The sequence below is a fragment of the Phalangium opilio genome, unplaced genomic scaffold (genome assembly GCF_054372755.1).
Source record: "Phalangium opilio isolate 3A_F unplaced genomic scaffold, DU_Popi_V2 ptg000017l_1, whole genome shotgun sequence".
Lineage (NCBI taxonomy): Eukaryota > Metazoa > Arthropoda > Arachnida > Opiliones > Phalangiidae > Phalangium > Phalangium opilio.
In genome coordinates this window covers 1,594,686-1,618,169 of record NW_028324151.1, presented here as the reverse complement: position 1 = coordinate 1,618,169, position 23,484 = coordinate 1,594,686, and the positions used below count along the sequence as shown (strand labels likewise).

General features: G+C 37.0%; 8 protein-coding genes across 13 annotated transcripts; 3 read left to right on the top strand and 5 right to left on the bottom strand.

Annotated features, from left to right (window-relative positions):
- Positions 1-3,006: 3,006 nt before the first annotated feature.
- On the bottom strand, positions 3,007-4,402 carry LOC149702317 (cystathionine gamma-lyase-like). Its single transcript, XM_089867109.1, has 8 exons — positions 4,327-4,402; positions 4,148-4,260; positions 3,958-4,092; positions 3,840-3,897; positions 3,705-3,782; positions 3,488-3,640; positions 3,250-3,424; positions 3,007-3,142 (listed from the first exon to the last, which is right to left on the bottom strand). The coding sequence occupies exons 1-8, from the start codon at positions 4,400-4,402 to the stop codon at positions 3,007-3,009; spliced, it is 924 nt and encodes a 307-aa protein (XP_089723235.1).
- An 82-nt stretch (positions 4,403-4,484) lies between these two features.
- Positions 4,485-4,776, bottom strand: LOC149702316 (cystathionine gamma-lyase-like). Its single transcript, XM_089867108.1, has 2 exons — positions 4,645-4,776; positions 4,485-4,586 (listed from the first exon to the last, which is right to left on the bottom strand). Exons 1-2 carry the CDS (start codon positions 4,774-4,776, stop codon positions 4,485-4,487), a joined length of 234 nt encoding a protein of 77 aa, XP_089723234.1.
- A 183-nt stretch (positions 4,777-4,959) lies between these two features.
- Positions 4,960-8,052, bottom strand: LOC149702315 (cystathionine gamma-lyase-like). Of its 2 annotated transcripts, none has more exons than XM_089866104.1 (10): positions 7,921-8,052; positions 7,780-7,861; positions 7,609-7,704; positions 7,425-7,537; positions 7,228-7,362; positions 7,114-7,171; positions 6,976-7,053; positions 6,759-6,911; positions 6,520-6,694; positions 4,960-5,199 (listed from the first exon to the last, which is right to left on the bottom strand). In XM_089866104.1, exons 1-10 carry the CDS (start codon positions 8,050-8,052, stop codon positions 5,058-5,060), a joined length of 1,164 nt encoding a protein of 387 aa, XP_089722230.1. In that variant the 3' UTR covers positions 4,960-5,057. The 2 variants fall into 2 exon arrangements, with proteins under 2 accessions (XP_089722230.1, XP_089722231.1); XM_089866105.1 differs by having other exon boundaries at positions 6,520-6,646.
- A 37-nt stretch (positions 8,053-8,089) lies between these two features.
- On the top strand, positions 8,090-10,023 carry LOC149702314 (uncharacterized). 5 transcript variants are annotated; one of them, XM_089866110.1, is made up of 3 exons: positions 8,090-8,646; positions 8,732-9,268; positions 9,359-10,023. In XM_089866110.1, exons 1-3 carry the CDS (start codon positions 8,574-8,576, stop codon positions 9,799-9,801), a joined length of 1,053 nt encoding a protein of 350 aa, XP_089722236.1. In that variant the 5' UTR covers positions 8,090-8,573; the 3' UTR covers positions 9,802-10,023. The 5 variants fall into 5 exon arrangements, with proteins under 5 accessions (XP_089722236.1, XP_089722235.1, XP_089722233.1 ...); XM_089866109.1 differs by having other exon boundaries at positions 9,326-10,023; XM_089866107.1 differs by having other exon boundaries at positions 8,732-9,358; positions 9,392-10,023.
- Positions 10,024-10,059: 36 nt separating this feature from the next.
- On the bottom strand, positions 10,060-11,962 carry Phb2 (prohibitin 2). Its single transcript, XM_089866112.1, has 6 exons — positions 11,817-11,962; positions 11,407-11,548; positions 11,185-11,346; positions 10,698-11,116; positions 10,324-10,401; positions 10,060-10,256 (listed from the first exon to the last, which is right to left on the bottom strand). The coding sequence occupies exons 2-6, from the start codon at positions 11,531-11,533 to the stop codon at positions 10,149-10,151; spliced, it is 894 nt and encodes a 297-aa protein (XP_089722238.1). The 5' UTR covers positions 11,534-11,548; positions 11,817-11,962; the 3' UTR covers positions 10,060-10,148.
- Positions 11,963-12,278: 316 nt separating this feature from the next.
- On the top strand, positions 12,279-16,984 carry Fim (plastin-2 fimbrin). Its single transcript, XM_089866096.1, has 14 exons — positions 12,279-12,437; positions 12,516-12,660; positions 12,931-13,098; positions 13,171-13,337; positions 13,634-13,729; positions 13,816-14,023; positions 14,100-14,285; positions 14,347-14,421; positions 14,491-14,701; positions 14,774-14,862; positions 14,928-15,117; positions 15,230-15,339; positions 15,735-15,878; positions 15,970-16,984. Exons 2-14 carry the CDS (start codon positions 12,589-12,591, stop codon positions 16,147-16,149), a joined length of 1,896 nt encoding a protein of 631 aa, XP_089722222.1. The 5' UTR covers positions 12,279-12,437; positions 12,516-12,588; the 3' UTR covers positions 16,150-16,984.
- Positions 16,985-17,933: 949 nt separating this feature from the next.
- Positions 17,934-19,488, top strand: LOC149702311 (P2X purinoceptor 7-like). Its single transcript, XM_089866123.1, has 3 exons — positions 17,934-18,393; positions 18,523-18,732; positions 19,242-19,488. The coding sequence occupies exons 1-3, from the start codon at positions 18,245-18,247 to the stop codon at positions 19,396-19,398; spliced, it is 516 nt and encodes a 171-aa protein (XP_089722249.1). The 5' UTR covers positions 17,934-18,244; the 3' UTR covers positions 19,399-19,488.
- A 7-nt stretch (positions 19,489-19,495) lies between these two features.
- On the bottom strand, positions 19,496-23,202 carry LOC149702310 (uncharacterized). The gene is made up of 11 exons (XM_089866092.1): positions 22,259-23,202; positions 21,904-22,167; positions 21,739-21,850; positions 21,473-21,677; positions 21,009-21,366; positions 20,791-20,955; positions 20,543-20,729; positions 20,237-20,485; positions 20,001-20,172; positions 19,795-19,943; positions 19,496-19,732 (listed from the first exon to the last, which is right to left on the bottom strand). Exons 1-11 carry the CDS (start codon positions 22,574-22,576, stop codon positions 19,563-19,565), a joined length of 2,349 nt encoding a protein of 782 aa, XP_089722218.1. The 5' UTR covers positions 22,577-23,202; the 3' UTR covers positions 19,496-19,562.
- Positions 23,203-23,484: the final 282 nt, after the last annotated feature.

Here is a 23,484-nt window from a genome sequence, read left to right as displayed (position 1 = left end):
TTCGTTTAAAATTTATGACGTTCTTCGTCGGAAGATTTTTAGATCGTTCTAACGATTCCGTTTCCCACGAGTTGTTTGCTCCAAAGACCCAATCAATTATCACGTATTTTTGAAAAGTAACGTTCGATGATGTTACTATGGCCTAGAATTGTTGTTGACAAATAAAAGAACCTCGTCGCAATTAACCCGATGGATTAAGTTTCAATAAACCATTTGAAGAATTGTGATAAACAAATCGTATATTGGAAACATTTCTAGGACGATGGTGGACCGTGGAATGTTAGTTAGGATTTGGGATGGCATTGTGGTACGAGGTTTGGGTTCAAAACTTAGTTCAAAGTCCATCTTGACCCCTGGTGTATCTTGGCGAGGACAATACGGACTGTCACACCCTAACCTAACCCAACTTTAAGGAACCGAATCTAACCTAAACCTGACCTCGCCAAACAACCCAACCCAACCTCACCAAACCCAAAACTATTCCCGAAAACAATTTTGATTAACTCATAAACATACACCCTGTAACTATCTCGCTAAGGTCAAGAGGTCAACACCTTTAAACCAAATTAATAATAACACCCAAGAACAATATTTAAAAACTTACCGCGCGCTTCGAAGGGAAGGGTGAGACAACAAGTGTTAGTCGTTGCAGTGACAGTAGTTCTCCCGCTTTGAGTCACTCTCTAAGAATCTCTCGTCAGACAGTCTTTAACCGTTTCGCGAAAGTAACCGTTATTTTAGAGTCAACACTTTGCGCTTGTCTTGACTTTAAGACGCTCTGAGCTGGAGAGGGGGATTTTTTGGCGTTACACCGAGCGTTAATCTCTTCGGAGAGTATGAATTCGCTCGTGGCGCTGCGGTTTAGCTTAGCTTAATCTTTGGGTTGATGACTCACTTCGGTGGCACTCGTGTCGCCGGGGGCGTTCACGCCGCGATGGGGGAAAATGATGGCACGCGAGAAATGTGACTCGTATCGATGCTCAGGCGACTGCAACTGTTTCTCCGAGTTAATTTTAGCCATTTCATCAAGCGGCCTTGAGGGCTTAGCGACTTTTCTTGATTTGAAGATTACCTCTCCCCACTCGTTTTTTATTTCAATAATTTTCAAATGAAACAAGTTCTTATTTCTCTTCAAGGCGAATATTAATCAACCTGAATCATGGGACACCGCTTCTATCAAAAGCGGATACAAATATCAGAAAGTAATTAGGAATGAAAGCGTTTCGATGTCTGGGCTACAACTCCATCAAGTGGTGAACAACAATATACATAAAAACCTTTGTTTTTAAGATCAGGTCACCATTCTGGTACGCGTCCCTTGACGCCAATATACTTAACTTTTATTATTGCTTAATATTTTTCTTGACGGAGGAATGTGGTATATGGAACAAGGTTTTTATTTGCTAGTGAAGCGTCAATCGTCGGTTTTAGAGTTGACATGTTAGAACTTTTTGAGGAGAAAAAATCGGGGTAGGGTAAATAAACATTCCAATCTGTTTTGAAGAAGTATATGCTCTAAAAAAAGGGGTACGCTTATAATTCACACTTGAATTACCACCAAAAGTAAAAGAATTTGGTGACACATTTTCTACCAGAGGAATTTTTCACCAAAAAGAATTTGAACCAGTAACATCCTAACTTGGAATATGTTTGAGGTTTAATTATGGAGTGAGTGTGGTTTAACGAAAGTTATCTAACCGGTTCTGTTGCTACCGTGGTCATCCCACGTTAGTATCGTGAAAAGTTTTTTTTCATTTTAGGTATACACTGCCAGCAATGGCTATTCTGGTGTATAGCAACATTCCTTTGACGTAAGACCTAAGGTTGTAAATAAGGTTTAGCCTTGGTAAGGTGCCAGTATTTGTTAAAAACAGTCAGGCACGTTGTTCTTGGTGTTTTAATTTGGGGGGTGGTTGAATTGAGAAGGCCGATCTATTTGGCATTTAATTTAAGAAAATATTCTTCACCCTATTGGCTTCGAGTAGTGGGTGGAACTAGGCCTAGGTTTAGATGAATCTGACATTCGAATCAATCCCGCGAGCGAGGTAAGGTAAATATAAATTTGTCCAATTCGAAACTGCGCAGTTACCTCGAGTCTTCTGTTTGGAGACAGGATGTCTATCCGTCATTCGTAGCTTTCGCGCTCTTTTGACTTTGGAACGTCAAGTAAGGTGAAGAGCGGACCGAAACCACGAGGATGTATCTAAAACGGGACTTGTTTCTGCACCCATAGTGAATCCCTCCAAACAAAATTTGATGAAATGAGACTCGAATGATCGAGGCTTGACTACACTCTGTTAATTTTGCAGAACTTCCATCTTCTCCTATTTAGTCTGTACTAAGTCTTTGATAGCAGCGTCTGACCAGGCCTCGCTTTACGAGAATCTTTGTCCTACGTCACTTCATGTAACCTCAGTGACAAACTTATCTCATGAACTTATGTTATATTAATTTCTGCAAACATATTATTTGTCTTTTCTTGACCGTTCCTTCGAACCCCTTTATTCCGTGGACAACCTAAACGTTACGCGTCATTGCTAACGTTTGAAGGTAGAAAATTCCCTTTGTTAGTTACATCTATGGAATACGTCACTCAAGAGAGGAACGTAAGAAAAGAGTTGTCCCTTCTTGGCATACCAAATTTAAAAATATCCTTTGGCATTAAGTGTATTAGAGTACATTCGCGTGTGCACTGTGCTGTGTATCGTCGAGAGACTGGTTTAGTTGCCAAAGTTAGACCTTACCTATCTTAAATGCGAAGATTAACGCCGCGTATACTCAGCTGTACTTTCCAATCCTTTGAACCGTATGAACTTACCGAAACCCTTTTAGTACCAATCCAAGAAGGAAATTTTCTAAAAATAATTTTAAAAAACGAGCTGACTGAAGTGCAATCTCGAACCTCTATTACGAAACTTTTAAATTACTCCCAACTCGTACATCCCTGGTTAGATATATTATTTTTATTTCAGTTTAATATCGCTATTTCAAACGCGAGTCATCAATTCAATTGAGAGCTTGTTCAATATCCGATATAATATCTTCGACGTCTTCCAATCCAACAGAGAGTCGAACCAAATTCTCCGTAATACCAAGTTTCAATTTGGTTTCGGAAGAGACGTAATAATGACTCATATTCCATCTGGAAATATAAACAATGGGGATGAATTCAACTCTGATAACATTATTTCTTTGTCTTCGTTGAACTTATAGGGCACGTTCGTTGTTGAACTTATGATATATACTAACGGATAAGCGAGAATGCTTTCGGCCATTCCCAAGCTGGCAGCGTAGGAAATGATTTTAAGTTTATTGACGAATGATTTCACTTTGTCTTGACCACCCTTAATGTAAATGGCCACCATTCCGCCAAATCCTTGTAGAAGAGATTTGGCTATTTCATGTTGAGGGTGACTTTCTAAACCTTTACGAGTGTGATAGGGTTTTTTAAAGATTCCATTGGTATAAAAATTAATACAATTTTAACCTGGGTATTTAACTCTTTCTACGGCTGGATGATTTTCGAGATATTTCGCAACTGATAATGCAGACTGTTCATGTTGAATCATTCGAATTCGAAGCGTTTTTAGGCTTCGAGACACGAGATAGCAATCAAAGGGTGAAGGAATTGAACCCAAGCCTTAATTTCAAAATGTTGTTTATTTTCTTTTTATGAAAGCAATTAAAGGAAAGTTTAAACTTACAACTCTGCACGTTTCTCAATTTTTTCCCCAATTCATCATTGTTGGTTGCCAAATATCCCATAATGGCATCACCGTGTCCTGAAAAGTGTAAACGTGTCAAGATATTTTTCTCTGTTATCTTTGATCACTATGTACCATTCATAAACTTTGTAAGGGAGGTCATAACAATGTCTGCACCGTTTTTTAAACATTTCTAAAAACAAATATATTTTAAAACAAATCAATCAAGCCCAACTAAAGCAGAACCAATTACCAAAAACTGTGGCGTCAAAAATGTGTTATCCACGCACAATAGCGCATCGGGTGCAATTTCACGGACTACCGTCGCAACCGATTTGATATCGACGATATCCAGGGTTGGATTAATCTCACCTTCCATCCAGAAAAGCTGAAAGTATAACGACATAAGTTGCACCACCAAAGATAATATTTAATTTACTTACATTAGCGTTATGGATTAACTTATTTTCACGCAAACTGCTAATATCCAGTAAATCCACGAAAGAAACTTTGAATCCCTGCTGTTTACAAAAATCTTCAAAGTAATGGGACACTCCTGAAAGGATAAATTGATCTCAGCGACAGGTTCCGAATGGTTCGAGTGAAATCAAGTGATTCTGACCTCCATAGATGATATGCGAACACACAATATGATCTCCTGGTTTTAGGAGTTGAACTACGGCCATGACTGAAGCCATTCCGGACGAGAATGTAACAGCTGCAACGATTCAAGCGTTACCTTGTAAATATAAATATTATTATTATTATTAAAATAATTAATTATGTAGTTAGATCTTTGCCATGTTTGGCTTCTTCCAATAGAGCCAGGGCTGATTCCAAGCATATTCTGGTTGGATTAGCGTTCCTCGAATATGAAAAGCCCTAATGAAGACTACGTGGTCAGCCATAATGATTCAAGTACACTTCTTTTAATAGTTACCGTTTCCCTCCTATCATCCAATGAATCGTATAAATAATTACAAGTTGAAACGATTGGTAATATGACTGGTTTCCAGGACCAAAGTTTCGGGTCGTGAGCGTGAATTACGGACGTGTTCACCTTGTAAGACATTTTAGAATCTTATAATGTAGGGACCGGATACATGAAGCTCAGACAAAGATAATTCTTGTGAATTTAACAGTTTTTAATAATCCATGTTTGCGTTTGATGAGAAACAGGTGTAGATAATTATAATATTTCACACAAATACGTGTGATTACGATAAGAACTTCAAGAGACTAATACTCGAGAAGATGGTTTGCGCAAACAATCTAGAAACTTTATTCTTTAAACATTTGCATATCGTACATCATTGTTAAAAAAACGTATAATCAGTTTATCAAAAATTAAATTTATTCACAATCGAGTGCTTGTTCAAGATCCGAAATTATATCTTCGACGTCTTCCAGTCCAACAGATAACCGTACAAAATTCACAGTAATTCCATTTTTCAACTTGGTTTCGGGCGGAACGTGGTAATGACTCATGGACCATCTGAAATAAAAATTCATTATTCATCAGGAACGTCACTTAAGTTATAAACAAACAAATTTTTATTGAATTAACGTAATCAGAGTATAGAAGGCAGAGTTGATGCGGCGTGTCATTAGACTCTTCGAGACTTACGGTTTTAATTGACTTTTCACCCTAAATAATTCCACCGATTGAATATTTCCATAAAAATAGTCGGTTCATTATTCCAATCTTCCGTTTCCGTAATTTTCTGGAAATTCTCTACGACAAACGGGAGGACGATGCGTTTCAAACCTCTACAACCGTACAGATCGACTCTGTACATCACCTCGGCGGCATTTTCCACATTTAACAGTTGAGCGGTATAAAACACACACATGTAGAACAAGGTAGGTATCGCGTACATACGGGCCAAATCCCATAAATTCAAAAAGGTCTTAAACATATTGGGCGGAGTCATGTTCGAGTACGCGAAATACAAGAAATCTCGAACGGTCAGAGCGTCGAAGACCCCGCGCCAATCTAGCGCGTTTTCGCGACGTTCCTTCATGTCGGTTTGAAATATGTTAAGGAAAACGATTGACTGAGATGCCAGCATCAACCTGTGACACGGGTAATTGTATTCGTTAGTTACGATAGTTAGATCCGTTAGTTGGCCGTTTCGAAGCATGTCGCAGAACGGAATGCATGACTTGATGGTACCGGTGTAGAGTGCACCAATTGTTAGCCTCAGGTTCCACGATTGTCGACCAACGGGCATTCGCGCGAAGAACTGGAAGGACGGCATTGACCCGTAAAAGGATGTCACACCGATCTCTTTGTTTTCGGTTTCTAACAGACAGTAATGTCTGCAGTACCTCCCCCCGTTTCGGCTGAAGGCCTTTACGCTAACGAAGCTCTTGTTTTTCACTTCCACTCTGAAGTTGGTCCACGTAATGACCCATATTACGTGTCCATCGCGGTAAGCGTAAGGTACTGTCCAATTTTCTACGTTGACCCTAAGTTCGTTTGTGATGGTAATCGGGATTTCCGTTCGTCTTAGTACTTGATACATTGTCCCGACTAGTCAAGCTGCTAAAGTGATTTGAAAGGCATCAGGATAATATTTTATATATTGTGGAACCGGCTTGATAGTCTATCATTAAATAAATGTTGCCCTTCGGGTCAAAAGGTCGATCGGTAACTTCCCCGGAACAGTAAATAATCAGTTATTGCCATCGAATTTGAGTGTGTAAATATTGGTACATTGAACAGTGTACACAACGGCTGGTTTTGCCCATTTTCACAAGAACTCTGATTACATTAATTCTCATCTTTGTTGATCTTATGATATATACTAACGGATAAGCAACAATGCTTTCAGCCATTCCCAGACTTTCAGCGAAGGAAATGATTTTAAGTTTATTCACGAATGACCTCACTTTGTCTTGACCACCCTTAATGTAAATGGCCACCATTCCGCCAAATCCTTGTAGAAGAGATTTGGCTATATCATGTTGAGGGTGACTTTCTAAACCTTTACGAGTGTGATAGGGTTATTTTAAAGATTACATTGGTATAATAATTTATGTAGTTTTAACCTGGATATTTAACTCTTTCTATGGCTGGATGATTTTCGAGATACTTCGCAACTGATAATGCGGATTGTTCATGTTGAATCATTCGAATTCGCAACGTTTTCAGACTTCGAGACACGAGATAGCAATCAAAAGGTGAGGGAATTGAACCCAAGCCTTTCGAAATTATATTTCTTTTGACATTGTGACACACGAATGAAGAAAGTTGAAAGAAACTTACAACTCTGCACGTTTCTCAATTTTTTCCCCAACTCTTCGCTGTTGGTTGCCAAATACCCCATAAATACATCACCGTGTCCTGCAAAATGAGCCATAATGTCACTTTAATGTTTTTCTGTTATCCCTTAACATCATGTACCATTCATAAACTTCGTAAGGGAGGTCATAACAATGTCCACACCATTATTCAAACATTTCTATAAGCAAATATGTTTGAAAAATTAAACTCGGCTAAGAATTACTTCAAAATTACCAAAAACTGTGGAGTCAAAAAAGTGTTGTCCACACATAAAAGCGCATCGGGTGCAATTTCACGAACTACGGTCGCAACGGCTTTGATATCAACGATTTCCAGTGTTGGATTGGTTTCAGATTCCATCCAAAAAAGCTGAAGACATAATTATAAAATGTACCAGACGTAACAATATAGGAAAATATGACAAAATTTACATTAGCGTTATGGATCAATTTATTGTCACGCAAACTGCTAGTATTGAGCAAATCCACGAAAGTTACTTGGAATCCTTGGTTTTTACAATAATCTTCAAAGTATTGAGACACTCCTGAAGTGGAAAGATAAATTTATCTCATTGAGAGGCTCAAAAAGGTACTAATGAAATGAAGTTATTCGGACCTCCATAGATGATATTCGAACACACAATATGATCTCCTGGTTTTAGGAGTTGAACTACGGCCATAACTGAAGCCATTCCGGACGAAAACGTAACAGCTACAATGATTTAAACATTATCAATTTCAAATGTGAGCTTATTAATATAAATATTTTTAATATTAAGGTCTTTGCCATGTTTGGCTTCTTCCAACAAAGCCAGGGATGATTCCAAGCATGCTCTGGTTGGATTTGAGTCTCTCGAATATGAAAATCCCTAATGAAGACTACATGGTCAAGTCATAAAGACTATGGTAGTCTTCCTTCAATAGTTACCGTATCTGCGTTATCATCCAATGAATTATATAAATAATTACTAGATGAAACAATGGGTAAAATTACTGGTCTCCATGACCAAAGTTTCGGGTCGTGCGCGTGAATAACGGACGTGTTTGCCTTGGAAGACATCTTAGAATCTTATAATCTAATGACCGAGTATGGGATAGTAGTTTATCTTCATATCGTAAGCTCTGAGAGAAGAAATACAGACTTAGATAATTCCATACTGCTACGTGTACTCGCGATAAAACCAAGAAGTACTCGAAAAAAATATTTAATCGTTTTAATTCAAATACATGATCTAAGATACAGTTTTATATTAAACCCCTTTACAATATTCATTTTGAAAAGTTGGATATATAAAGACATTAAATCTAAATTGCATTATTGTGTGTTCGTGTCATGTCATGATATTATGCTTTCGATATCGCAACGTACAAGGAGAATGAATTATTTCAATGGGAAAATTTTTATTGAGCATTGTTATTACGATCACAATGTGACATTAAGAATAACTGACTGACACGTACGAGTTTCGATATGATGTTTAACGACTTCAAAGCGAGGACATTTATCGAAATAAAACAAGCTTATAAAAGGATTGGAATCCCAAGGAAGCTTTACATTTTAGTTCCGACTCAGCGATCAAAATGGTTAGGAATTCTATCTTCTGTTTGGTTCTTGCATTGACCATTTGGCACTGCTCCGAAGCCATCGAAAAGCGTAAGTCTTTTGAACCATAAACGCACTGTATGAAATCGGGTATATCCTCAATGACGTAAACACTTCTTACCAAAAACAAATACAGGTTCACTTAAAGATATCCCTTTGTTTGGTCAATTAGTTCAAAAAACCTATAACAATTTGAATGAAAAGACACCCGAACTGGGAAATTTGCTTGGCAAATTCCTTGCCCCTCTTGGCTTTGATACAGGAAAAGCCAAAAGCAGCGTCGCCACTAATGTTAATCTTGGTGGTGCTACTGGTGCAACCCAAGGCGGTGTCACTGCTGCGAAGGAAAGTGGAGTCATTCCAGCTATTCAAGCCGGTGCAGACGCTGCCAATGGCGCTATCAAAGCTACTGATATCTCAGGTGGTACAGACACGACCGGGGAAGGCGCTGGAGATTACTCAGAAGGTGCCGAAGATACGAGTGGGGAAACCGCTGGCGAGAACTCTGGAGATGAGGGAGTGGCCAACAACGACGTAAGCGATTCAGGTGATGGAGATGCCGTAGGTGAAGCTGAAACAGGCGATGGAGATGCCGAAGCTGAAGCAAGCGATGAAGGTGGCGAAGGTGACGCAGAAGCAAGTGCCGAAGGTGAAGCTGAAGCAGGCGATGGAGGTGGCGAAGGTGACGCAGAAGCAAGTGCCGAAGGTGAAGCTGAAGCAGGCGATGGAGGTGACGCTGAAGCAAGCGATGAAGGTGGCGAAGGTGAAGCTGAAGCAAGCGATGAAGGTGGCGAAGGTGACGCAGAAGCAAGTGCCGAAGGTGAAGCTGAAGCAGGCGATGGAGGTGACGCTGAAGCAAGCGATGAAGGTGGCGAAGGTGACGCAGAAGCAAGTGCCGAAGGTGAAGCTGAAGCAGGCGATGGAGGTGACGCTGAAGCAAGCGATGAAGGTGGCGAAGGTGACGCAGAAGCAAGTGCCGAAGGTGACGCTAAAGCAGGCGATGGAGGTGACGCTGAAGCAAGCGATGAAGGTGGCGAAGGTGACGCAGAAGCAAGTGCTGAAGCAGGCGATGGAGGTGACGCTGAATCGGGCGATGGAGGTGCCGAAGATGACGCAGAAGCAAGCGACGAAGGTGACAGTAACGCTGAAGAAGGTGGAGACGCCGACAGTGATGCTGAAGGCGGTGGAGACGAGGAAACCCAATAGGTTAATTTTTTCCCCAGATGAGAGTAATCTCACCATGTGTGTTAAATTATTTATGGTGGCACTAAAATTCTTCTAACATAAGCGGATAATATGCTTATGCTCCTAATAAAAATGGTGTGTTATGTTAACTAAATTTTGGAAACCCGCACAAAAGAACAACACTCCCCAGGCAAACACAATCAATTGATGTGATAATAAAAATTATTTATTTAATTGGAATAACCTATTTTATATCAATGAAAACAAAAACTGAAAATATTTATGAAAAAAGAAAAAGCGTATTTAATTCTTTATTTCGCTTTAATTGAACAACTTTAAGTCTAAATTTTACATTTATATAAAAAAAATCACTTCTTCTTTCCACCAATAACACTAGTGATGTCAAAGTCTTTCTCGGTAATATTTAACATCAATGAATTTGTGTTCAAGTAGACTCTATTTTGAGACTGGGCAATCTAAGGATAATTAAAAATAATGGTTAATTAACTTTGTAATCAACTTTAAACGTAATTAAGAACATACTGTTCTCGCAATATTCTGAGCTGCTCTAATCTTTCTCAATTTAAGATAACCAGGATTCAATGTAATGGCTTCTCCAAGGTACAACAATGTTAAGGAAAAGTTAGTAGACATTAAACCTAATTAGCCTTATTCCTGATCAGCGCCACCTACCCATAGCGGCGACTTTGAGAACTACTGTAATCGGCAAGCCAATCAGAAGTCGCTAAAATCTGGTGACGTCACTGACGGGCACTCTCGGGGTCTTACCAAAAATGACGTCACCAGATTTTAGCGACATCTGGTTGGCTTGCCGCTTATAGTAGTTCTCAAAGTCGCCGCCATGGGTAGGTGGCGCTGATAAGGAATAAGGCTAATTAAGACTGATCAAAGGATATCATTTTAGCCGAATCAGCTTCTCCCTCGGCTTGCACAATTTTTTGTTGCCTTTCTTGTTTGGCTTGTTCAACAACAAAAGCGGCTCTCTGGGCTTCTTGTTGAGCAACCTGCTTGGACTCAACAGCGGCGGAATATTCTTTACTGAAACTCAACTCGGTAAGTGAGACGTCATCTAAGATGATATTAAAATCCTGAGCTCGCTCGATTAATTCTTTTCTAATGAGAAGAGAGACTTGTTGTCTCTGCGTAATTAATTGTGAAGCGTTGAATTTAGCCACGACGCTTTTTAAGACTTCATTGCAAATTGAAGGAAGTACTCTTTCATCAAAATCTGTCCCCAACATTTGATAAATGTGAGGTAGCATTTTAGCATCGGGTCTAGCTAATACTCTCAAAGAAATGTTGACCATTTGAAGGTCTACAATGATAAAGTTCGCATCTTTAACTTTGGGAAAAATATAACTCTTATGTATGGGTATTTTTTACCCTTGCTTCCAGTTGGAGAGGAAATTTTTCTAGGCTTTGCTCTTATATCATAGATAATAGGGTATTGCAGCCAAGGTATTCTAAAATGTAACCCTTCCGCGTAAACATCCTTTTGTATACCTCCAATACGATTGAATATAATGGACCTATGACCACCTTCAACTAAAATAGTGGCAAGTACTTATAATATGGGTCGATAGTTGGTGTACTTAAATTCCTTACCAGTGTATAGGGATTGGTTGATACCGTATGCTAAACCTCCAGCTGCAACTAATAATTTGAGACCAGTTCCTAAGCCTGCAGGTCCCTTGTTAAATCTACCAGCTAAATCTTTGAACTTATCAGCCATTTTTTAAGGTTCAATCTGATATCAAAAAGGGGGATTGTATGAGTTGCGAATATGTAAAAGAAAGAACTCTTATTAGTTTCGGAGATATAACCAAAAATTGTGACAGTTATTATTTAAAATTAATAATGAAAGCATTTCATCATCTTTCTTAATGAAAAAAATAACAATAAGCCTTTGCTATCTAAATTGTAAGGGAGTTTTCAAGTTTCGTTAGAATGCAACAGCTACGGAACTTATCAATGAAGACATAAATAAAATAAATAGCACATTTTTTTTACATTACCTATCAAATTTTAACGAAAATTACAAGATTTTTAATCACTTTTCTATGGAATTAATATAAAACCGGCACTTATCCTTCCTACAGAACGTGCGAAGAAAAACCACTTCGTTCTCACACAAGGTATAAGCGATCAGTACGTTTTATGAAGATATTGATATACCTTCAAGTTCGTCTGCTAAAATTCCCAGAAATTATATAATTGGTTATACCTCGCACCCATGTTCAACTTTTGAGAAATATTATTGGCTATAGGGGCTTAACAGAGACATCACATGATCATCTTTTCATGCGCATGGGATATTTATTGCTACGTTTATGAAACGTATTATATACCTTCCAAGTCCGTCTGCTAAAATTCCCAAAAATTATAAAAGCCTTTATACTTCGCACCCAGTTTCGTATTTTGAGAGATATGATTGGCTATTGAGTTGTGGGGGCAGAACACGGATACAGGTAAACGTTTAGACTCCCCTTCCGGAATCTCCGGATACCATTGGCTTTACGTAACGTTAGAGAACGGGATATTACTAGTAGTACCGCTGAGTCAGTGGTGGTGACTGGTGGTGATCGTAATCTTTTATTTCCGAAGAAGTGGAAACGCCCACTCTACAAGCGAATAACGTAAGTATTAAATATATGCGTGTATATTAATCATGCTTTCATATTTATGAGTAAATGATTTCAATTGATATTCGATAGGCCGAGGAATCCGATCATTCCGAAATCGACAGTGGAGTGGAATTTACTTCAAAGGTTTTAGTGAAAATTAATTATGACGAACGTAAGACAAAGCTTATTATTATCGGACGAACAACGACATGAATTATCGGATCATTTTCACACGGTAAGTGTTGTGTTATTAAATATAATCCGCTAAGCCTTGGCGCGTCCCAATTTTTTTGCCCAACCCATTCAATTTCATATATATGAAGGAAGCCACTTACCGAAATTCTTGTACCCACTTGAGATAGGAATTTTAATTAGTTTCTACTTTAATAATGTTCCTCGTATTTAAGTGCTTTTAAAACAATAGTTTTTATGTCAGAATAGATCACAAAAATTATTTATTTTTCTTTTAACAAAATGTGATAAAAAAATATGAATCTTATTGTAGCTTGATCAGGATGGAAATGGTTTCCTTGATCTCGGGGAATTGAAACAAGCCCTTGATATTGTTGGATTTAAAATTCCACAATGGCAAGTTCGACAAATGATAGATGACTTAGAACGGAAGAAAGTGGGAAAAACCAGGGGCCAGTTAACATTTGAAGAGTTTCAGAAAGTAAGATCGACTGTAGAAAAATTTAGGCCTAAAACTCTAAAACTGAGGAGTTTTTGCTTGAATGATAAATAGGTTTGTACAGATTTAAAGCTAAAAGATGTTTCGGTAACATTCAAACAACAAATCTCTAAAAGAGAAAACCTCCAAACATTGGGTGGCATGTCTGAAGCTTCCAGCGAAGGAACGACACATTCTGTCAGACACGAAGAACAAGTTGCATTTTCTGACTGGATTAATGCGTAAGTATTTTTTTATTATTTACCCCCTGAATTACTCTTACGTAATTCTAAATTATCTTCTGTGAGATAAAAGCTGTCACTGATAAATTACATTTTTATGCGATGTTGTTAAATCTTATCTTCTTGGTTTTAAGTGGGGTTTTGAAGATAAGACCTGTGAAATGGTCTATTTTGTTATCTATTAAAAGCTTCCTCTTATTATAATAACTGATAGCGTAGCAATTGATTTATTTTGAAAATCAGTTTTAATGTAATCATTCGGAATATATTATATCTTAGTAATTAAATAATTTCAGTAATTTGGGTCACGATCCAGATTTAAAACATCTTTTACCAATTGACAATGAGGGTAAAGGTTTATACGAAAAAGTCAAAGATGGAATTCTTCTATGGTAATTTAATTGTCAATTAACTATTGATGTAAACCATATTGGCCTTAAGTTAATTTAATACGCGTGTTTAACTATAATCTCATTAGCAAAGTCATCAACCATTCTTGTCCAGATACAATTGACGAACGCGCTATTAATAAGAAAAACTTGACATTATACACCAAACACGAGAATCTGACATTAGCTCTGAATTCTTCCCAAGCTATTGGCTGTAATATCATTAATATAGACGCCCATGATTTGGCTAAAGGAAAGCCTCATCTCGTCTTGGGCCTTTTGTGGCAAATTATAAGGGTAATTAGTATTACTTTAGCCGGCCGGGTGGTTACTTGTGAGAAGGACAGTGTTTGAGTTGATTCCTTGGCTCTAGATTGGTCTGTTCAATCAAATAACTTTGGAGCATTGCCCTGGTCTAGTCCAATTAATGTTGCCGGGTGAAGAGCTCTCTGAATTGATGCGTCTCTCCCCAGAAAATATTCTACTTAGATGGGTCAATTATCATTTGGAAAGAGCGGGAGTTAATAGAAGAATCTCTAATTTTACCACCGATGTTAAGGTATTTAAACTAGTCCGGGTGACGTAACATTACGGGCCTTTTAATCTGTTTTTATTTCTAGGATTCCGAAATCTACACTTACCTTCTAAAACAAATTTCCCCACCGACTGCTGGCGTCACGATAGAAGCTCTTAGGGTTAGTTTTATTCACCTTTGTGCCATCCCTCCGTGAACAGTTGAAGAATTTCGCGTGTGTTCACTCTAGGAACAAGATATGATTGAACGAGCTGAAATTATGTTGAAACAAGCTGAGAAAATTGGTTGCCGAAGTTTCTTGACACCCATGGATGTTGTTGAAGGAGTTTACAAACTGAACATGGCCTTTGTCGCCAATTTGTTCAATAATCACCCGGCATTAGACAAACCCGATGAACCCCTTGAATACGAAAACTTGGAAGAGAGTAGAGAAGAGAAAAGTAACTTAAACGAGTTAAATACTTCAATTTAACAATTACCTTGTAACAGATCGCGTGTTCTTTGCATTGCAGCTTATCGTAACTGGATGAACAGTATGGGAGTGTCTCCTTATGTTAATTGGCTTTACAGTGATTTGGCTGATGGATTAGTAATATTTCAAGTAAGTTTAGAAAGGTTTGCGCCTTTAAAGTCTTCAATAGTTAAGGAATATTTGCGCTCGTTTAGCTTTATGACGTCATCAAGTCGGGGACTGTGGAATGGCCCAAAGTTCATAAACAATTCAGCAAGTTAAAGGCCTTCATGGAAAAACTTGAGAACTGTAATTACGCCGTTGAACTGGGAAAGAAGTTGAAGTTTTCCTTAGTTGGAATCGCTGGACAAGATATTTCTGAAGGAAATCCAACCCTTACACTTGGTAAGTACATTGGTACAAGAGTATTGCCAGTTGCCACACGTCAGGGAAAGAAATGCTTCTTGGTAAATGAAATGGCACAATTAATCGTTTTTCAAACCCTTTTTGTTAATAGCTCTCGTTTGGCAATTGATGCGAGCTTACACATTGACAGTTTTAACCCAGTTGGCCAATACCGGACATCCAATTGTTGAAACCGAAATTGTGGAATGGGTAAACAGAAAAGTAAGTCTACGTGAACAATTTGTTCAAGCAGGGTTTGTACATAACCTGGATAAGTTGGGGATTTGGAAACGTCAAGGATATGTCAGGGATATAAAGTTTTGTCCTAAAACCTCAGGGATATAAAGTTTTGTCCTAAAACCTCGGGGATATAAAGTTTTGTCCTAAAACCTCGGGGATATAAAGTTTTGTCCTAAAACCTCAGGGATATAAAGTTTTGTCCTAAAACCTCAGGGATTTCGTTTGGTATAACAAACCATGCAATGCTAAAGATGGGCCCTGGTGTGACCATGAAGTGGACCTTATAGTGGTCAGGGATAAGCTAGAAAAGTCAATATAAAACAATTCGTCTGAACCCCGAGTTGAACGCGTTTTCCCCACTTGTTTACCCTTAATAGCTTAAGGAAGCGAACAAACAGTCAAGCATTAGAAGTTTCCAAGATCAAAGTATAACGACAGCCCGACCAGTCATTGATCTTCTTGACGCCATCAAACCAGGATCAATTAATTACAGTCAAGTTTTACCGGGAGAAACGGAGGAAGTAAGACACCTCACTTCATTCATTTCTTACCAACAGTTATTTATAGATTAATTAACCCGTCGTCATATCTTTTACAAAAAAAACCCAAAAGGATCGCGTTGCAAATGCAAAATACGCAATTTCTATGGCAAGAAAATTAGGTGCAAGAATCTACGCACTTCCCGAAGATATCGTGGAAGGAAAATATAAAATGGTTATGACCGTTTTCGCTTGTCTGATGGCCAGAGATTACATTCCAAATATGGGATCGAAAAATGAGAACAACAGTTGAAAATTTTGAGAAAGGTCTCAGTTCAATTCAATTCAATTCAATTCCGAATCAATCAATCTTTCCCCATGAAACAAAACAGTCTTTTTTTCTATAATCCTACTAGTAATTGGTGCTTAATTAATTAATTAATTAATAATTAGGGAGGGCATTAATGGTTAAGCCACGCTGCTCGTGCGCTCGTCTACGTGTGAAATTGAAATTGAACTCTCTAGATGTGGGTGGGGATGTTGGTTGGTGGGGTGGTGAGTTTTATAACGCGGCGGCGGGCTTTTTTACAACACGCTTTCAATGGTTATCGGATTCGGAAACACAGGCTTATTATTAGTCTCTAGGGGAGCGTTGAATCTGTATGGTCGTCCTTGTATCGAAACAATCATTCCATATTTTGTGTGCACGTAAGTGACGTAAGTCTAAAGGAAGATTTATTTTTTCTACCAAAAAGGTTTTTTATATAATGCCTTGAATTTAATTTAATTTAAATTAATTTTGTTGGAATCATTAATTATATAGTTTAATTGGTTGTGGAAATTAATTACTAGTTTTCTGGTCATTATAGAAGGGTGGTTAAATTAGGCTTAATTATAATAGTTAGTCGTTAGGAATTGAAAGTAGGCTTACGTTTTTAATTTTGATTTAATTATACTAATAATAAGTATTTCGTTTCATCTTCATATATCAAATTGAGAGATTTTTAATTTTAATATACTTAATCGTGAACGCTAGTTTTATATTGCGCGCCAAATTTGTATTTACGCTTTTTTCGTAAGTGTCATTCCACTGACTGTTTAGTATTTCATAGATTATCGTAATGTATTTTGAAAGAGATGAAATTAACCCCCCCCCCCTTTTTTTTATGATTTAAAGGGACTGGTCATTTGACAGTCACTTAAGCGCGGGTTTATTGGAGGAATTAATAATAATAATAGCAACCATAGCAAATTAACATTCCATAAAGATCTTTGCGAACCAGATTTATATATATGCATTTGTTAGGATAGCCTTAAACAAACCAACTGGTTCATTACATATCGGGAATTATTTTAGCTGAAAGGAAAGGTCGGTAACATAACGTTATATCTTAATTAAAAGAGCGGCCTTTTTCTAATTATAAAAGGAATTAAATATTAAAAATAATTAGCATTTATTTAAGTCTTAAAAACGAGGACTTCTGCGATACCCGCCATTGCTTTAGAGGTGGCTGCTCACGCGCGTGATTGAGTGTGCTGTGTGATTTCAGCCAATCCCTTTAGGGGTGGCTCTCGGACGTCACTAAAGCAATGGCGGCGCGGTAGTTATCGTTTTTAAGACAAATTAAGTGTTAATTATTATCAAATAAGACGTTTATTTTTATTTTAATATTTAATTCCTTTTATATTTAGAAAAGGGCCGTTCTTTTAAGGTATAATGTTATGTTACCTGAACTTTCATTAATTTGCTATGATGTGTTATTTCTGCCACCACGAAACCCTGTGATTTTATTTTAATATTATTTGCTTCCCGTTTTGAAATGAGTTTGTTTAGGAAAGGAAAAAAAAACGTAGCTTTGTTAGTTTTGAAACAAATTATGTGCCAACCTGAAATATTTTTTAATTTAATTGTTGTTTTAATAAGAATTAATTAATTAATTAATCCATTCCATTTTTTTTTATTATTATTATTATTATAAATCGTAGTGAAGATTTACGTCGTTAACAACTTAATTAATTCCATTTCTAAATTAGTTTGAAGTGTTTTTCTGTCGGGATTGACTAACCCTATTTATATTTTTTGAGACATTTAAAGGATAAAAGAAAGCTGCCTTAAAGAATTTTAGATTTTGGTATTTTTTGATTCTATGATATGAAAAACTAATATTGAAATTTTTAGAAATTTTTTTAAAACCTTGAAAATGCTTAAAAAAACCTTTTTAAAAGACAAACTTTCGTCTGCTACAAAAATCTATGGGTCTAATGCATTTCAAAATTGAATTCGGTACGCGACCAATGAGCACTATCGTCACCTCGCGACCAATCAGAACTCAATACTACTCGTTAGAAGTAAATCTGGAAAAAACTCGCGTTTCTCCCTTGTTTCTGCTATCTGCTCTGCTTAGAAAATGTTAGAAGAAGAAGAAGAGCAACAAATGCCAGAAGCCTATGCTTTTGAGCCTTTATTGCAAGATTACGTCGGTCAATTTAACGACGAAGGAAATGATGTGGAAGTAAATATTGATATAAATGAAAATCGAATTGGAAACACAGATTGGTAAGTTTTTTGTTTGACATTTCTTACCAAGGCTTAACACTATAGCCAGAAGGCTGTACTTGCTGCTATGTTATGTTTGTTAGGGTCAGTTTTCTAGGGTTTATGAACATGAACTAAACTTATTTACAGGTGCACGTGTGGTGAATGTAAAGCAATGGAGACGGGGAGAGAGAGCTTATGTTGCAAAGAAGTTGCAAGAATCCAAGCGAAGCTTGGTGACAACGTTTGTGCAACGTTACATGAATTTTTCCATCGCGTATGCCTGGATTATTATGTGCTGGATACAGCCATAGTTCGATATGTTGCTGAAACAAACGAAGAACATGATTATTCTCCAAGGTAAATATTTACTCCTGCATAAATAAATTTTATCTAAGATTATTAGCTTTTGGAAACTATAGGTCAATGATATAGTGTGCTCTCGGTGGAATATAATTTCTTTGGGCTTTAGGTTTGTTTTTAATGGGGTTATTATGTTCGAAAGAAATGTTATTTCCTCAACGAAACATTTTGGAATTACATAGGTGGGAAAAAGATACGATTTTAATAGGCTTAGAGTTGAAACGTTGGGGGGGGGGGGGGTGATGTTTCAGCTTCTTGACCCATAGGGAGCTAACAGTTCTGACCCAGAAACGTCCCGCCCTTCTATCTCTTACTGGAGTTTCATCCTCCCTAACGGTTGGAAACCGTATTCTACGCGCAAAAATGCCAACCAGAGAGGGGCTGCGTGACGTCAGACTATCTCTTCCCCCTAGCCAGTTGTTAGCTCCCTATAGGTTTGTTTCATTTTGAAATCATCTGATGTGAATTTGAAAGTAAAAATAATAGCTTCCAATTAACTTTCTCAGCCGTTTTAGATACATTGCTTATAGACAATTTGTAAGTGCCATTTGGCGTAAACTTCCTTGGCACACGAGAAAGGTTCTTCCGAGCTGTGTGGTCAATAAAATACGGCAAGAATTTCCTGATGATGTATATGTCGGTTTTAAAAACTACAATGAATAAATGTGTAAAATGTAAAATAATTTATAAATTGAGACTTATGTATGTTTATAACAATGTTAAATTTTAATTAAAGTGATTTCACAGCGAAAATGACATTTGGTTATTTAGAAGGATAATGAAGAATTTGTGCCACTAAAACAATTTTTGTCAAGTTTTTTAATATCTTATTTGGCAAAGCGGCTTTTGTGTTGTTCGATAATATCGGTTTTAACCACACCTTCAGAGTGTTTTTGTGACAAAGTGCCAGGTGATAGACTAGGTGGAATTAAGCTGGCAATCGTTGTTGCGGTTGAAAAGGTGGTTACAGTTTCTTCTAAAAGTTTGTCTATATAATCTTCAGGAATAGAATTATTATTATTAAAGATAATTTTATCATGCTGCAAAATTTGTTCTTACTATAAGTACTCTGAGCCAAAACTGGTTTAGCAACGGGCTTGCCTTTTTTGGCTTTTGAATATACAACTTTCCATTGCGGCTCGTTTAAATTTGTAAGGTCTTGGTCCTTAGCTCCATTTTCATTGTAATGCAAAATAGCAAGTATAGTGCTGAATAAACTCAAATATTTTACCATTAAACCATATTTAAGAATGTCACGTGCCTACCGTCCAAGCATGCTGTCATAGAAGAAGTGAAGCCTCTTTGGGCATTTAGACAATAACACACTATGAAAAGCCTCCACTGAAGATGTTTGCCACTTGGGAGATAATTTTTCGATACTTTTCAACGTAAGGGGAGATTTTACAAGGGCTGATAGTTTGGAATGAACTTCTGAGTCTGCGAAATGACAGCTGATGGATCAGTTTCTTATTTGAAGAAGGCTAATGACTTGTTATCTTACTTTTTGCAATCCATACTCTCTCATCATGATCTAACAAAGCACCATGGGCGCACTTTTTGTATGAGCCTTTGTGGTTTTGGTGTTGATTTGCAATGTGATTCACAAGGGAGGTCCATTTGTCTGTAATTTTTCCTGGAATTTTAATGGTGGCAGCGCACCAATAAACATGATTGACTATGGAAGGTATCCAAGGGGCTACAATTTCACATTTCTCTTGTTTTGACAGAGCTATCAATTTCTTTTGGATACCTAAAAAACCATAAACGTTAGTACTCTTACAGCCATTTTATTAGCATTGCAACCGACCTTTTGCAACGTGCCAATTATCAAAGTAATGATTAATTTCCGTATAATTTTCACGCATGAATTTCTGAATTGATACATGTCTATCAGTGATAAGACATTTCATTTTTATACCACTTTCAACGAGGTACAAAAGACCTCTTTTTAGCCCTTCAAGTTCCATGGCAAAAGAATTCTTGACTTCAGTTGACTAAAGAGAATGTTTGTAGGACATTAGCTTTTTAAATTCAGTCAGGAAAAGACTAATATACCTGAACTAATTCGAAATGTAATATTTTACGGCGATCTCCGTCCATAAATGTGTATGTGCCATATTTGGCAGTGTGACCAGGAGAATCGGCTCTGCCATCACCACAAATTGCCACTTCTGAACTTTTGTAGTCTTCTAATAGGAGCGTTTGTTCTTTTCTCCAGATCTAAAAAAGACCTAGTTTTAAGCTTTGTAGTATGGAAATTTAAAATTATTTACCTTTTGCGTAATAGACACAAAAATACGCTGATAGTAAAAATAAGTTCTGTCAACGAAAATTTCAATTCCAGCTTTCTTCATAGTGGATATAAATTTGTGGGGAAGATTTCCCATGTAGAAAAGGACTGACGCAAGAATTATGTTTCCCCAAAAGGTCTTCCCTAACCTGGGTTGACTATCCCACACGCAATTATGTCCATTTACACATTTAGTTTTTATCGTGAGAGCTGTCCCACAAACAATTTTGTCTAGTTTAATTACTGATTGTTGACATTGAAAACAAACGTGAAAAAGTAGAAGCAGGCAAGATTCAAAGACTATATATTTTTTTTCTTCATTAGGAGACTGTGCCCCTATGCTATAAGAGAAAGTTTCATTATAAAAACCCTTCCACGTGAACTTGAGTGAAATGTCATGGCCAAAAAGTCAAATTTATAAAATGACATTTCCCACGGTGTACTTACTTTTCAGCCTTTTCTGAACAAAACGACATATCTATTGATGATGCGGCGGTCATGTCAGGGTCAAATGTCGGATCATCCGGATCTGGTACATCTTCAACAACTGCTTCTTCAACCTCCATTGAAAATTCAGGACTTAGGTTGACAGGTGTTGACGTGCGAGTCCCCAAACCGCATTGAACTCCTATATCTCTGGTCTTTATTCTACCTAAAAATTAAACAATTATCTTTCCCACTTCTAAATATTTAGTTCTCAAAATCAAGTTTACTAGTTTCAGTTGCTTTTGTTTTTGAATTCACTTGAACTTGAACTTTCTTGTGACTAATATGCGTTTCTTGATGAAAAATATTTTTATTCAATCTAGATGAAGGCCGAGAGCCCTAAACAAATTTCATGTTAATCTATTTATTACATAGAGTAAGCTTTCACATACCCCCGAATCACTATCACGAGAATAAGTATGGTCTAAAGAAGAACTTGGTCTCGCTAAAGGAATATCAGTTTTTGGTGTAGAGGCTAATAAATTGCCTTCCCAATCTTGACTTTCATCAATTGTCAAATGTTCCACTATATCAATATCAATTTCAGTTGTGAAATGTTCCGCTATATCAATATCAGTTGTCAAATTTTCTGCAAGATCAGTTTCAGATGAAGTAGATGCATAGTTTATAGTATCTATCGAAATGTGCGAGGCATTCTAAACATTTAAAAGATGTTTGTATTAGGTAAGGTTTGTAGTTGATGGAAATTTTCAAATCATTCGCTAAAGAATCAAAATGTTGACTTACGAAAATTGGGTTAGCCGAAGCTCCATCAGCATTATCGTTAAAAATTCTAGGCGGAATAGGTTGCAAAGTTGGAATAGCATTTTTCTTCAAAAGTGGCCTTTGATTGGAATTTGGTAATGGTAAACAACGATAATCCGAATCTAAAAAATGATTTGAGCACACGCCGTCGCCATTCGCCACTAAAGTATTTTCAGGTTTGCCAATGGCAGTAAGCCAACTTATGATTTCAGTTCGGTCATTTGGAAACCGATGTATGACTATACCGCATTTTCTAAACGATGCTTTCTGACTGTTTATCCCACATACCATACACTTCATTACAAAAGCTTAGCCGACGCAAATTTATAAACAAACGGAATAACTAACCTATTTGAATGTATATTTAAACTAAGTAAAATGTTCTAAACGATGCCTTCTGACTGTTTGTTTATCCCACATACAAAGGCTTAGCCGACGCAAATTTATAAACAAACGGAATTACTAAACTATTTGAATGTATATTTAAACTAAGTAAAATTTTAAAAGAAAATTTCATACTAATTAAGATTATATCCTTGGAAATTACAAGAGATTTTAAATGGCTAAAGTTGAAGGAGTTCTACGAATTCCGAAAATCACAGTACACTAACCCAGGCCAACTTAGTTTCTCGTCGCGACTCTCGCTGTTCGAGTTTCTAAGCCCGACCCCATCTTTAAAATCCACGATTTTCACTCATTGGTCAGTTAAGCGTCACGAGGCATGGCACCAGCTCATTGGTCGCGTAACGAAATCAAAAATAAGCGCCAAGTAGAAATTTTTCCTCCGAAGAAATTTATCGTTCAGGTTTTATGAAGTGTTTTATAAATATTTTTTTACAATCTAAAATTCTGAGACTTTTTTTTTAAGGTTTTTGAATACGTAGAATTTCAAAACCAATACAATAAAAAAGTATGCCTCGCAGTTTTCATTTTCCCTTTAACCCTTTTTCGTTGGTAAATCAAGGTAGATGAAGTTTATAATTAATTAAACATATTGGATTGGTTGGTGACTACAAAATTGTTCGTAACGTTGTCAGTTAGGGGTTAGCACTTGGTTTAAGGAACGCAAAATTTAATATTAATCATTCCATTTAAGGTAGGGCATAATCTGTTGTTATATTAGGAAAAATAGTATAAGTATTTTATTCTAGAATTTCTACACTTGATAAAAACAAACCAATACAAAAAACTAATTCCCAAGTATGTTA